Here is a 15,675-nt window from a genome sequence, read left to right as displayed (position 1 = left end):
GTCATTACTCAAAGTACATATTTAGCTCGACTATACGAAGTACTTCCACATCCGCACCTTAATTAAAATTTCGATGCACTTTCTCTTTATCTCTGTAATTACTTGATGAAATTGTTTCAAACTTGAAGTTATTCCTCATCATCACCCATATCATATGACACAAGGGCCATAGCTCTAGACCAATATTTTATGAATTATCCCCCCTTTTTTAGTCCGCCTGAGCCAAAGGCTCATGGTGAGCTTTTGCGACCGCTCAATGTCCATCCGTCAACATTTTCTAAAAAAATCTTGAAAACCACTGGGCAGAATTACACCAAACTTCACAGGAATGATCCTTTGGTGGCCCCCTTTCAAAATTGTTCAAAGAATTGAATTCCATGCAGAAGGAAAAACTTTAAAAATCTACTTGTCCAAAACCGCATGGCATAGAGCCTTACTATTTGGCTTGTGACATCATCTAATGGTCCTCTATGAAGATTGTTCAAATTGTGCCCCTAGGGTGAAAAGAGGCACCGCCCCCGGGGGTCACAAGTTTTACATAGACTTATATAGGAAAAAACTTTAAAATTTTTGTCTAAAACTGCAGGACCTAGGCCTTTGATATTTGGTATGTTGCATTGCCTTGTGGTCCTCTACCAAAATTGTTCAAATTATGCCCCTGGGGTGAAAAGAGGCCCTGCCCTGAGGGTCCCAAAGTTAACAGACATATAGGGAAAAAAATCTTTTGTCTGAAAGTTCAAGGACTAGGCCTTTGATATTTGGTATGTAGCATTGCCTAGTGGATCTCTAACAAGATTGTTCAAATTATGCCCCTTGGGTGAAAAGAGGCTCCGCCCTGGGGTCACTTGTTTCATGGGTTATATAGGAATAAATACTTCAAAAATTATCAAATCGTATTTCCTAGACTGTTGGATTACAATTACCCGATGACCCCGAGCGATTAGGGGTCACTTGACCTACTTCCTTGTTTTTAAGATACAGCCTTGAAATTTGGATGACATGTACAGTTTTGCACACCGATCTTAAAACTGACATTCAGTGACCATGAATGTGACCTACTGATCTACTTTCTAATATTTTAGCATCAGTTTGCCATTTTAAACATGTGGCTCATACTACTCGGGTGAGTGATTCAGGGTCATCATGAACCTCTTGTTAAAGCTTTAGCTAAGAAATTTGTTCAAACAAACAACTCTACTCAGGTGAGCGATATAGGGCCATCATGGCCCTCTTGTACTTAGAATTTCAGGTTTTGGTTCACTTTCACTATGTTATTACCAAACAGATTTGATTCAAGCTTCTAATAGTCGTGCTACATCATTACCCACATCATATGGCATAAGGGCCATAGCTCTTGCACCAATATTTCACGAATTATTGCCCCCATTTTACTTAGAATTTCAGATAAATTGTGATGAAACTTTCACTATATTGATTAAAACTTAAATCAGTTCTTCCACATTGATCATCATCCTCATCAAATGACACAAGGTCAATAACTCTGGCATAAATATTTCGGGAATTATATCCCCCTTTTTACTTATAATTTCAGTTTAATTTTGATGCTTTTTCACCATATCTCTGTTACTAAATGAATTTAATTAAACTTAAAACGGTTATTCAACATGATCACCCACATGGTATAACAAAATGTCCATAATACTGCCACCAGTACGTTACGAGTTGTGTCCTTTTTTTACTAATAGAATTTCAGGTTCAAGTCGCTCTATCTCGGTTATATTTATTTATTTATTTAAGGTCAGTAGCCTAAACACAACACACGGCCATAAGTATAATATCACAGCATATAAAATCAATTACATGTACTATACATAGTAAAAAAACAAATCTTTAAATAGTATAATTAAGACTAGGATCAAATGCATACCTTTAATAAAACTGAAGATTCTAAGCCAGGTGTTATGCTTTAGAGAAAGCTAGAGACCTATGGATAAACCCATTAAGCTAAAAGCTTATTTCCAATGGGGTCCATGCCAATCTACTAAAAGATAAAGTGTAAGAGAGTAAAAGTGTAATAAAAGAATTATAACTAAATAGAATCGATTCAAACTTAAATTAGTTGTTCCACATCATCAGTTGAGACAGCTCTTGTCACATTATGTTATGGCTGGTTAGGCAAGGAAGAAATACCGTTGAGCAAGTTAAAAGAAAAATATAAGAAGACTACCTTCCTAACTTTGGTTTTGCTGTAACTCTGTGATTCAAGCAGGTATGCAAATTTTGATTCCATACCTCATGTTTTAATTTCGATGTAAATGAGATCATGTGAAACCAAAATTTGTAGTCCTGTTTGGCGCCATATAGCCTAGACTGTGTTGGTGCGCCGTACGTAAAACCCAAATAAATAAATTGTCGTTCCAATCTGGCAAGCAAGTGAAAGCTAAGCTGTCTAAGTCTAAGATCATCTTTGCAAGCTCCTGTTATAAAAAGTCAAGAGCCTTAGCAGAGGTTGCTGGTAGGGAAATACAGGGGGTGAGAGTTGTAATTTAGAAGAAGTTGTATTCGTAGATATCCTGGATGAGATTTGCCACAGTCGAGGAGTATTTTATAATTTAGCTCCTGCATTTGTAAATGCAAAATGAAGCTGGTCTGTTGCTTTTATTCCCACAAGATTATTCAAGATTTGATACATCATGGTGACTTGGAGTTTAGTGCGCCTGGACTTTCATGGCTCCCAGTTAATTTCATCGAGCTTGTCTGTAACACTGCTGGTATTCCTGTAGTGATTCAGGTGTATCTAGCTGCTCTTAAAGTTAAATGTTTAGTTCATCTAAACCATAAAAAGTTCCAGTTCATAATTTCTGGTGGCATAGGCCAAAGAATTATAAAATTAAGAAATAATATATCTCTTCCAGTGATTTGTCGTTGAATAAAATCATTGTTTGGAGTTCAGATGCGAAGGAATTAGATTAGATCTAGATCTATGCGCCCTCGTGATATAATACGCATCTGAAAGGCAAACAATGATTTTATTCAAGAGAAAATCACTAAATGAGAAATATTATTTCGATTCTAACACGTTACCAAGGAGTTTTAAGTACATCCTTGACGTCCGTCAAATATTTGCCTGTTTTTTGTTGGTTTCCTTTTCAACGTGCCGCTATGCTTTTTGAAGCTATGACGTACAGTAATAATTGTGACGTCAGAACAGTGAATTGTTGTAAAATAACACACAACTTCAGACTTCTTTGTTTGATAGGAAAATTAATCAAGTCGTGTTAGAATATATTTTTATAGCTCTTTGCATATGCTAAACGTCCTCTCGTCATTTCAACTGTTCACAAGGATTTTAGAGGACTAACAGTATTTGTACACTTTAAGCATACACGTGAATTTACATTACTAAACTGTGAATATACTTTTAATTAGAACAATTAATTATTAATTTTTAACGGATCAGACTTTTCAATAAAGTCATACATTCGTGTATTAATTTAGTGTATTTGTGTCTAAAATTTGTAAATATCACAAATGCTTTAGTTTTACGAGACACTAAAAGGAGTTTGTAAACTTCCGGTGTGAAAAATGTCAAGTTTGCAAAGACAAAAAAGTAGTAATTTAGACAAACCCTTGAGTAAGGGCAAAGCAGAGGTAAGTAAAAATTCGACACATTTTTAGCTCGACTAGTCGAAGAATAAGGAGAGCTATCGTACTCACCACGGCGTCGTTGTCGGCGTCTCGGCGTCACACCTTGGTTAATTTTTCTTCTTAAATTTTTTATATCTGTATTGATACTCGAAATTATGTCACTAAATGAGCAAAAATTATCGAGGGTGTGTGTGCGCTTGATGTTAGATGTTAATCGCGCGATCTATAGTCAATCTATGTATCTTATGCTTCCTCCTAACTTCATCCCTCGATCATACAAGATACAAGATACAAGAATCTTTATTTTGAGTCGGATGTTTTAACAATATAACATTAGCATTAGTAATAAGCTATTTGCCGACTATTTAACAAAGACATAAGAAGCAAATAAATATAACAAACAGCCTGTAACTAAAAGATTAAGTTATGATTATAAAATACATATACATATTTAAAACATTACATATGGTTTTAAAAAACAAACAATGACAAGCAAAGTAAGGGTCCAAAGTAAGATAATATACTATTAAAATTAATCATTTTCGACACTATTTCCATATACATATCTACACGTACACCCATACACATACATACGCATGCACATATATACATTACATAACATACATATACATGTTTACGAGCATACATACATGTATGCACTTGCCCACACATATAATAAGTATACACATATAATCTAAAAGCACATGAAATATAGCACATTTAAGCACATTTAAAGCACATTTAAAATTTTAAAAATCTGTGGGAGAGCTGCTGATCCTGACCAATGGCCTAAAAACTGCTATAAAACTACATGTAAATAAGAAACTGAAATTGCAAAACCAGCACAAAAGTGCGACAGGGAAGAAAAATAGTCTTAAGAAATCAAATATCCCCTCAAATTAGATTTGTGAAGAACTGATCAGCAACTATCTCACAGAGAGTCAAGATACAGTATAGTCCAGCGGCATGCAAACTAGCTGACAAAAGCTGGAGCTAAAGACTGAATCATTGTAAAACAAGGTTAAAAATACATAGTCTATTGGCATGCTGACTAGCTAACCAAAACTGGAACTGAAAATTGAAAAGATATAAAAATAAATAGCAACAAGAGGACTAAAAAGCAAGCAAAAAAGGAAGCATGCAATAGGGCATCAAGATGAAATGTAACTGAGGATGGGAAATACAGGGGTAAATAACTAGTGGCACATTGAACATTTGCAGCTTGGTCCGACCCATGTCCGGATCAGCCTAACAAACTCCTTGTAGTTATCTACTTGGCGTATGTTGTTTGGCAGACTGTTCCAGACCTGGGTCGCCTCAAACCGGAAAGATCTCTTACCGTAGGTAGTTGTTCTTACGTTTGGGATTTCAACTGTGTTGCTGTACCTACAAGAGTATTTAGAGTTTTTGAAAGTGACTAAATCATGTAGATATGGTGGTGAGAGGTTGTACAAACATTTAAAAGTTTCAATGGCTAAAGTTCTTAATCTGCCAAGGTGTAGTGTTGGCATATTCACTATATTGAGGAGTTCACTGTATGATGAGTCAAAATCATTATAGACGATCCTCAAGGCTCTATGCTGTAATTTTTCTAATTTATCTGTATTTGTTTTACTGCAGAAGTGCCAGATAACTGGACAATAGTTGAAAGTAGATCTTACAAAGGATTTGTATATAAGTAATTTGCATTCAAAGTTTAAGAATTTGCTTAGTCTTAGTATAACATTTAATTGGTTTGCGGCTTTTTGACACATTTTTTTTATCTGCTGATCAAAATTTAGGCTATAATCTAAATCAATACCTAGAAGTTTTACAGATTCTTCACATGTAATGTTGTTGCTTTCAATGGTAATAGTTGATAGTTTAGAATTTGTGTTTTTACCTACATATCATATTGAGTATTGTCGAAAATTTAAATTTTAAGTCAGTATTTATAACGTCGCTGAGAATAATCGCGGTGCCAATGGTAAAATATCCGTTTGTACAATTAAAAAGGAAAAAATCGGTGGAAGTTCTACACGACCTCTTGTCCTTTGAATCTGATTGCAGCTTGACCTTGAAGCCCTCGATGATATTGGCTGCAACCACGCTAGAGTCTAACCTGTTCCATAACATTATGTTACTCAGAAAAAGTAAGCCTTGGTGAGAAAGAATTCTTGAATATGATACAAGGTAGAGAATTTCATGACCTCGAGTGCAGGTCTTCCAGGCCCTTTCAGCTGGGCATGTGTCCAGCTTAAATATCTAAGCACCCGGCTATAAAATTTCAATATATAAATTTTCATGTATATATTTTATCACCTGTGAATGTTACAGACTGAAAATACTTCAGCCTGGACCGGGAATCGAACCCGGGACCTCTCACACCTAAGGCAGATACTCTACTACGTCGCTATAAAAGCTAGCTCAATAGCAAGGAAGTATACGTGCACCTTTATATCCTCTACCCTACTACATAAACATAACCAGCCTATATAATAATTACCTGTTTTGATCATGCCTAGAGGCAAAATCGATAATGATATAGTTGCAGAACTTTGTCACGGACAGTGTTACAAACAATCGGTTTATTTTACCACCAACTGTCGAATTGTACTTTCATTTTCGTGCACGACAATTTTTTGCAAACCACATTTTATTTTGAGCGGAAATACATCGGGTTCAAATACTTATATATATCGAACAAACTTTGATATTGCATGTAATCAATTTGGCATAATGTAAAATGAAACCAGCCGGCAGAAATTGACGAATCTGTTCAGTTGCAACCAAATAAAATGGACGCTGGTAGGACATACCGAACCATTAATATTGTATTTTCTATATGCAGCAAGAAACTGCAAGGTATTTCGGACGATACAAATTTGGATTTATATGTCAATGCATAGTGTCAAAAAAGGTAGAACACATCAATAATTTGATTAAATTACCTTGACTTTAAATATTCTTTCATGAAATTAGCTGCAGATTCAACTAAAACACGAAACACAGAATTATTGGTAGGTTTAAAAGATAGATTGTGTTTGACACTGTAAGGACCAAATAGATTGACATTTATATTTTGTTTCAAAACTGCTATGTTTCTGTAAAAAACTTAATTAATGCAAGAAAAATATTTTTTTTCCAGGTAAATGTTGCAACTTTTGCCTTACTGTTCTCAGAAATTGTACAGTACTGCCAGAACCGAGTGTATACAGTGCCAGAGTTACAGACCAAGTGAGAAAATAATTAAACTATTAAAGATATGTTTACTGGGCTTTTCATATCAGAGGCTGATATTTGACCACTTCCCAATTGAAAAATAAAAGGTTTTTCCCAGCTGTGGCAGAGACACTTATTGTTTTTGTAATCTGGGAATTTTATTTCATAAATTTGGAAATAATTAGCCAATTTCTGATTGGGAGCCACCAAATGTCAGTATCTCTGACACCTCTGTTCTCTGACAACATAATATAAACATAATTATTTTTTAAAAGAAACATAAATGTTTTTGCTCAATTTGAGTACCAGTAGTTTATTTATAGCTCAGTTTCTGTGATGAATGTCTTCTTAAGATTAGTCATATGATCATAATTGCTGACCATGTGCGCAAGGTTAAGAGCTACAAGTACATTGTAAATGTAAATTCAGTTTAATGCTTGCTATTCATTCCGTCATATAATTAATACTTTTTTATCTATTTGTTTTTAGACTATCAGATCTGGGACAACATGTTGGGAATCACTTATTAGATATATTATTTCTGAGGGATCGAGGTTTTAAGAGGGAGGTGAAGCTGCTCAACATGTTACTGTTTATCAAAGGAAACTTCTGGCGTGTAAGTAGTCAACTTTATTGCTAAATTTGTTTCACCTTGTCACTAGGAGCATTTGTACACAGGTGAGCAACTTGGTGCAATTGTGATCCTCTTGTTGATATTTTCATTAAGGTATGACCCACCTAATGGTGAATATTTCAAATGTTCAAAACAATGTTACAGTAATATAATGTATCCAGTGAGAGACTTGTATGCAAAATTTAAACAACTTTTACCGTGCCGTTTTTTTATAAATTTTGTATAATTCATGATATTTCCTCAAGCTCAAGTAGATACATATTTCAAAGTGATGGCCACTGTTCAAAATGTTTGCAGAGAATTCATTATACCATCAATTTTGATAAAAGAAACTTCAAAGTATTGGTAAACAATTATAAAACACAAAATAAAATTGTGAATATCATTGGTTTCTAGGATGCCTCAAGTAAAAGGAATTCTAACTCCAACATAGAAAAATTAAGGTTGAGTCCTGTGGGACTGTTCTAAATTTTGCTCACTTTTTGGGACAGAAGTAAAACCTACCTACATTTCTTCCACAATATGTAATCTAAAGAGTAAAGGCAAAATAGAGAACTTTTACTGCATGTAACACAGTATTTTTAAAGATGTCTAACTCTGTCCCCTTCTGTTTCAGAGGTAAATTCATTTTGAACAGCACGAAATCACTTATCGAATGAAAATTTTTCACTTTTGTACAATAAATCAATAATAGGTCTTGAAAAAAGTAAAAACTTACCAGAAAAAAAGAAAAATAAGGAAAAAAAATTTGGTCCAATCAGGGCTTGAACCTATGCTCCCTGAAAAATTTAAGTAAAAGTAGGTTTATTGTAGGAATTGAATACTGTTCAAAAGGAGGTACACTATTACACGGGTCATACCTTAAATATTGTTACCCCTGCAAGTAAAGTGCACTCAGTAAATGTTTTTTCTGGTAGAACATTTAATCGTATTACATGACTGAAAACTCTATAAAAATTTTATTATATTAAGTACAAATATAATGATGCTTAATGGCCATTATGAATATAAAATTTATATATATATAAAAATACCTTTACCGTTTACCTTTGCCAGATTGACAGCCTATTTTTAGTAGCTATACAATACTACCATTTTATTGCACAATATTTCAAGAACGTTCAATGTCATATTTGAATTCTTATTTATCAGTTAAACAGGATGTTTTTAGTTAGTGTGCAGTGTTATAATTTAGTGCATTGAGGAGTCTTTCTTGCCAGTCAGAATTTGTTTATTTTTAGTTAATATACTAATATAGATATTGAACAAAAATGAACTTGCCATTTCATGTATTTTACAGACATTGTTTGGGAAAGATGCTGATAAACTGGAGCAGGCGAATGATGATGAAAGAACTTGTATCCTTAAAAACATTTAACTTTTGAAATTCTTCCTAATCTTATATGTGCAAAATTTTAGTCTTGCCTCATTAATCTACAGGTAATTACAAAAAAAGGAAGATAAAAGATTGATAAAAACATTTTATAAAATAAAAGGTTAAATCAGTGACATATTGCAAATGAAAGGAAAGTTGTGACAGAGTCATTTTAAGCAACAAAATGATTCTTAACACTGAATAATCAGATTATATTATAGAAAAGGAGCCTTTGGTTAATAAATTTATCTCAGTCCCAAAAGACAAAGGTTTGTATGAAAGAAGTTTATTGATATTGTATTACCGTTATCGTATGAGTATAGTTCACACTTTTTTTTACCGAGATTCATGTCAGGAAGGACCGATGCGACCTATACATAGGTATAGGACAAGACCACATTTTTTCCCTGGCTCAAAAAATTAAAAAAATCAATCTTTCTTTACACCTCGTACCATTACATTGAAGAGAATCCAGAGCTCCCACAAAAGCTTTAAAGAAATGCTGTTTTCCATTAAAACATATTTTACAACGCATTTCTGTAGCTAATCATTAAGTTTTTAGCAAAACCTGTGTAAAACTTTCCCAAGTTAGGGTTTTCACACATTTTGCAAGAACATCAAACTGATCATAATTACAAGTTGCCGCAACACACAAGTCGATAATTAGATGTTTGAGAAGGTGATGAGATCGAAAAGGTGTTGAGAAGATGTTGAGATGTTTGAGATAGTTTGACCAACACTTAAAATATAACTTTGTTAAAATTACGTGTGCCGCAACAATGGCCGACCGATGCCGTGAAAATCGCTTATCCTTACAAATTTACATGTTTTTGAAATTCCTTTTTTTTTCTGCGACCAGTACATGGGTATAAGCGTCACTGCATCTTATACACGAATGCAACCTATACTCATATGTGTTTTTGTCCATTATTTTCTAGATAGTTTGTGTCATGTGGGCTAAATAGGTATATAAAAAGATTCTTTAGAAGCATAGAATGCAACAGGCAAGATTAGCAATAACAGAATGTCTGATATAGTTACCCCACACGCCTCTAGTACTGCAGAATACTGATTGATCCTCTAACCTTTAGTCTACTGGCGGCAAGTGAGTTTGCCTTTGCGGCCAGTGCAGACCAAGATCAGCCTGCACATCCATGCAGGCTGATCATGGTCTGCACTGTTCGCTATTCAGTCAGTAAATTTGTTTAGTGAACACCCCTTTGAATAATAAATGGTATTGCCCAGATTGGATGATGGACCAGTCCATTTTAGAAATTTAGCAGGCTAAAGGTTAAGATAGTTGACCTGTAATGGCAACCGGCAGTTTCCATTCAATTACATATTCTTTGTATGCAGTTTAAGCATTTTCTAGTTGTTATGAAAAAGCAGTTTTCTATAAAAGGCCAAATGATAAAAGAATACCTAAGTGTTGCAATCAGATGGTAATTACTAATGGTAATTACTGATTAGTATCACAGGTCTTCTACCTTTTATATAAGACAATATCATTTTTATATTATACATTAAAATTAGTGTTACATTTTGAAAATATTTTTATTTGTTTAGAATTGATCATTAAAAACAATTTTGAATAGGATACTTCTAATTTCCATTGTAAATTTCATCCATTTTTGACACCCAGAAATTTGAAAATTTTGACTTTGTGTAGGGACTGGATATCTTAGTCAACATAGATGCAACATCCTATGTTGAAATATTGTTCAGCTTTGAAAAAAATGTGATTTGGCTAAGTTTATACACATGGCAAAATGCATTTTTGTCAATAAAATTAAAATTATTAAAATTGATTAAAAATTTAAATAAGATCCTACTACCACATATAAAGACTTTTAGATTATGTACAGAATAGCTGATATCTGTATCTATCAAAAGAAAGCAACAATTAAAAAAAAAACTGTTAGGTGGATTAAACAGTAGAAAGTTACAGTTTCAGAGATAAATGAGCCGCGCCATGAGAAAACCAACATAGTGCATTTGCGACCAGCATCGATCCAGACCAGCCTGCGCATCCACGCAGTCTGGTCAGGATCCATGCTGTTCGCTTTCAAAGCCTATTGGAATTAGAGAAACTGTTAGCGAACAGCATGGATCCTGACAAGACTGCGCGGATGCGCAGGCTGGTCTGAATCCATGATGGTCACAAATACACTATGTTGGTTTTCTCATGGCGTGGCTCAAATGTTCTTTATGTAATATAGTTTATAAAACATGAAACCACAGTTTATACATTTGCTGTATTTGATATACTGATCATTAGATATATACATGTGTCGAATTATAATTTTATTTTCAGATGAAAATGAACTAATCGGTTAGTATATTAATTTTGCAGGTAGTTTGAATTGTGCAGCATTCACTGCAGGTATTATAGAAGCTGTGCTAAATGGAGCAAACTTTGTAAGTAGTTACATTCTGAGTTTAAGAATGTTTGTCTCCATGAAATAAAGGTCAAGTTCAAAACTGGGTTACCCCGAGTTCTTAAAGTAGGTCACTAGGTCAAATCATAGAAAAACCTTGTTAACACTAGAGGCAACATTTTCTATTTGATCTTCATAAAACTTGTCAGAAACTTTGTCTTAATGAAATCTAGGTCAGGTTTGAAACTGGATTATCTAGTTCAGATACTAGGTCACTGGGTCAGATTATAAAAAGACATTGTTAGCACTCAAAAGGTCACAATTTCTACCTGATCTTTATGAGACTTGGTCGGAACGTTTGTCTGTTTTAAATGTAGGATTAATTTGCAACTGGGTCACGTGGGTAAAAACTAGGTCATTAGGTCAAATCATAGAAAAATCTTTGTAAGGACTTAAGAGGCAACCCTTTCATCATAAATCTTCGAATGTTTGTATGTATGAAATCTAGATCATGTTCAAAAGTTGGGTACTTAAGGGTAGAGTTCTTAAAGTAGGTCACTAGGTCAAATCATTGAAAAACTTGGCGAATGATCTACCTGATTTACATTTAACATGGTAAAAATGTCTGTCTCTATGAAATCTAGGCCAAATTAAAAACTAGGTTATATAGGGGTAAGAACTAGTTCAGATGAGTAATACAGGGCTTTCAGGGCCCTCTTGTTTTATGCTAGGATAGAGGAAATGCATATTTGTTTCATGTGTAACATCAGCAGAATCCCTTGCGAATATGTTTGTACCTTTGCCCTACCAGGCTTGAGCACTAGCCAGTCTTTCAGAATTGTGCAGATATTATTACAGGAAAAAACTTTTGCTGTCCCTTCACCAAAAATTGATTTCTCATTTACTTACTTCATAGACTATTTTTTTAAACAGTATTTATTATGAACAACTTTTTTTTATTGTTTAGAGTCCTACAGACGCAATACATGTCATATAACAAACCTTCCAGCTTTTGATGGAAGAGGAAGACACAGATGCCCCTCCCAGTACTGTTTCTGGCATAGGCAGAACCACAGACCTTCTGTAAGCAAGTTGGATGGCATTCTCACATTCTGCCCTCAAGTAAACCCATTTCAGTGAGGGGCCAGAGATTCAAAATCAGCAACCTTACCATTTGATCAAAGAGGCTCAGAACAACTTTCCTAACTCTACACTTTATATTTCATTGTTATTTTTGTCAACTATTGACATATCTCAGAAAAAAATAGACACATTATTCAATGGTCATTTTATTAGCTCGTCTGACTTTTTGGAAAAAATCTATGAGGTATTGTCATCACTTGATCGTCGGTTAAATTTTTGTTTAGGTCCACCTTTTCTCAAAACTATAAGAGTTACTGCTTTGAATCTTTGCACACTTGTTTAACATCATTAGGTGACTATGTAGGCCAAGAACCATAACTCTAACATGAATACATGAATTTACGACCCTTTATATACTTAGAAATTCTGAACTATAACTCTTTTCTTACATACTGACCAGCACTTGCAGACATGCGATGGCACCTGTAGGCGGTGCTCTTGTTATAATAAATCATAACAATGACTCTCAGCAGAAGTGAGATAACTGAGCCATCACGGTTAGAATAAAGTCACCCTAAAGTCAAAAATAAACTTTATAAGTGCATCAGTACCAGTTGTCCTTATGACATAAAACACGTTACATTGATGTTCTTAATAATGTAAAACTGTTTGCTGCAAAAATTTGGTGTAAATTGTTTAATCTTGCTGAGAGCACTTATTACCAGACAGTGTCCAGCACCCAGATGTACTCGTTATATGAATCTTGACGTAAGGGTTATCTTAATGTAACAGTCACAGCTCAGTGAATTTACTTACGATTGTTAACATTGTTATGTTTTATAAAAAATGAACGATCATTAAATAGTGTGTCCAATTTTCTTTGACGGAGGTAACAACAAAAACAAAAGTGTGGTGTTAGAAAAAATTGTTACGTATATTTTGCTGAATTCAATGTTGTTAAGTAACCTCATTATTGAGAATTCTACCTAAAATTGCAGTATAAAGAAATGAAGAAGTAGTTTATATCTGCAAATTATTACACAGAACAAGAAGTGGAATAAAGGTTGTTGTGGACTTTGTTTGAACTTTGATTTGCGATTGTTATTATTCATTTCAGCCTGCCAAAGTAACAGTTCATTGGCACAAGGGAACAACTTTCATGATAAAGTTTGATGAATCTGTGATAGCCAGAGATAAATTAGTGGACGGAAAATAGTGCAATGATATGTTAATTATTGAGAAAATATTTTGATTTTGTTCGCAACACAGAAAAGGGAACTTTGCAATGTCATAGAAGAGTTGCCTGTTTTACTTGCATCGTCAAGATGAAAATTCTGTCAGTGAAAGCTATATTCTGACAGTTTTAAATTACTTCATAAAGGTGCAACAGTAAAAAAAAACATTATATCTACAATATTGTTTTTGCTCAGTTTCAGAACTTAGAGATTTATGTATGTAAAGATTTAAAAGATGATAATATATGTTTCTCTTTTGTTTTGTTCGGCACTACAGCTGTGTTATGTCTGTTTTCAGTAAGTTATTAGGAACTGCCATATGTAAACTGTAGTATTACTGTTCTGTTTAATTTTGTTTAAATGTTAACATTTTTATAAATGAGCCATGCCATGGGAAAACCAACATAGTGGCTTTGCGACCAGCATGGATCCAGACCAGCCTGCACAGTCTGGTCAGGATCCATACTGTTCACTAACAGTTTCTCTGATTGCAATAGGCTTTGAAAGTGAACAGCATAGATCCTGACCAGACTGCGCGGATGCGCAGGCAGGTCTGGATCCATGCTGGTTGCAAAGCCACTATGTTGGTTTTCTCATGACACAGCTCAAATACTTTGCTTTTTTCTTGGGATGCTTAATCGAGAACTTACTTGTCAATATTGCATTAAGTTAATTTTCACGAAACTGTAAAATTTAGTCTGTAGACAGAATAATTTGGTTTAATGTCCTTAAAGGAATTGTGCTTTATTACTAACAAAATGTTAAGGTTGTATCATACAAAAACTTACCATTTCTTGTTTTTTATTTGCACATTAATGTCCTCTGTGCAATCTTTCTGAAAACATAATAATTTTAAATACAGGTTTATAGAAGTTGGCACTGTGTGTATGAAATGCAAAATTTTGAAGATTTCTTCATAAAATCTATGGCTAGTAAAAAAAAAAAATGCACTTAGTAAATGGGATGCCCTCTGTAAATTTATTGGGATTTCTTGGTAAATTCTTGTTTCAATTTTTTTTTCAAATTGTAATGTGTATTAATCAGTTACTGATTTACACAATATATAGCAGCATTTTTCCTTTAATGTCTTGTGTTTCAAATATTAACAGATAAACTATTTTTGACAGAAAGACATATATAATAGCTTTTGTTCAAGATGTCTTAATTTCATGCCAAAGAATGTTAAAATTTAACTTTGCAAAACTTATTATAATACATTTTATCATAATATCATCAACTGCTATCACTAAATGCTTTACAGTTAGGTTTTATATTCTGATTAAAAAGTGGTAACATTGCATAAATTGCAACAGGAAAGAGTAAACTAAGAAAGAAATCATGAATTGATATTGTTACAATTTGAAAATCTGATGTAGCTATATTTACAAATTCTTTTGTATGATTATTTGATATGACACTGTAAAAGGGTAGTTAACATAAACAGAACAGTTCTTGAATGTAGGCTATTAAAGGTGTGTTTTGAAATTATTAATAATGATTTAGACTTTTTCCTAGCATTTTTATTGTATTGTATTTTATGTATCATTAATTGTTGTTGACACTGTAATAAAATGTCTTTCAGAGATTGTCTAATTCTTAGCTCCTGTACACAAAGGATATGGAGAGCAATCCTACTCACCCTGTCAGCATTGGTGTCCACAGCTTGGTTAAAGTTTTAATGTACTTTCACGTACACATATGATAGGCACAAGATCCATTAAGCTCACATCAGTATTTCATTAAAGGTGCCTCCTTTTAAGTTTGAGCTTAGATGCATATTCACACTATCTCTGTTATAACTGGATGGATTTGACTCGAACTCAAAATAGTTGTTTCACATTATATGACACAAGGTCCATTACTAAGGGAGAAATATTCTATAAATTATGCCCTCCTATATGTTGAATCTCTGGTTAATGTTCTTTTTCTCTATTTTGCTGAATGGATTTGATTCAAATGTAAAATAGTTTTTAAACATCATCACCCAAGAGTGACTTCATGTTTGACATAAGATCTGTAAGTAAAGATGTTTGTGACTTTCTTTTTTTTCTGGTATGGACAAAGGTAAGGGTGCACCTATATACTCCAGTTTTCTTCACTTATTATACCCCCAGTATATGGGGACTATATTGGAGTCCCACTTGTCTATCTGTCAGCTCA

General features: G+C 33.8%; 1 protein-coding gene across 1 annotated transcript; it reads left to right on the top strand.

Annotated features, from left to right (window-relative positions):
• The first annotated feature begins 3,234 nt into the window (after window positions 1-3,234).
• Window positions 3,235-15,098, top strand: LOC123525540 (trafficking protein particle complex subunit 5-like). Its single transcript, XM_045304665.2, has 7 exons — window positions 3,235-3,612; window positions 6,737-6,825; window positions 7,300-7,426; window positions 8,745-8,802; window positions 9,029-9,088; window positions 11,173-11,237; window positions 13,398-15,098. Exons 1-7 carry the CDS (start codon window positions 3,547-3,549, stop codon window positions 13,494-13,496), a joined length of 564 nt encoding a protein of 187 aa, XP_045160600.1. The 5' UTR covers window positions 3,235-3,546; the 3' UTR covers window positions 13,497-15,098.
• Window positions 15,099-15,675: the final 577 nt, after the last annotated feature.

Source organism: Mercenaria mercenaria, chromosome 3 (genome assembly GCF_021730395.1).
Source record: "Mercenaria mercenaria strain notata chromosome 3, MADL_Memer_1, whole genome shotgun sequence".
NCBI lineage: Eukaryota > Metazoa > Mollusca > Bivalvia > Venerida > Veneridae > Mercenaria > Mercenaria mercenaria.
Note: the sequence above shows the minus strand (reverse complement) of the source record. Positions and strands in the feature narration are given on the sequence as shown.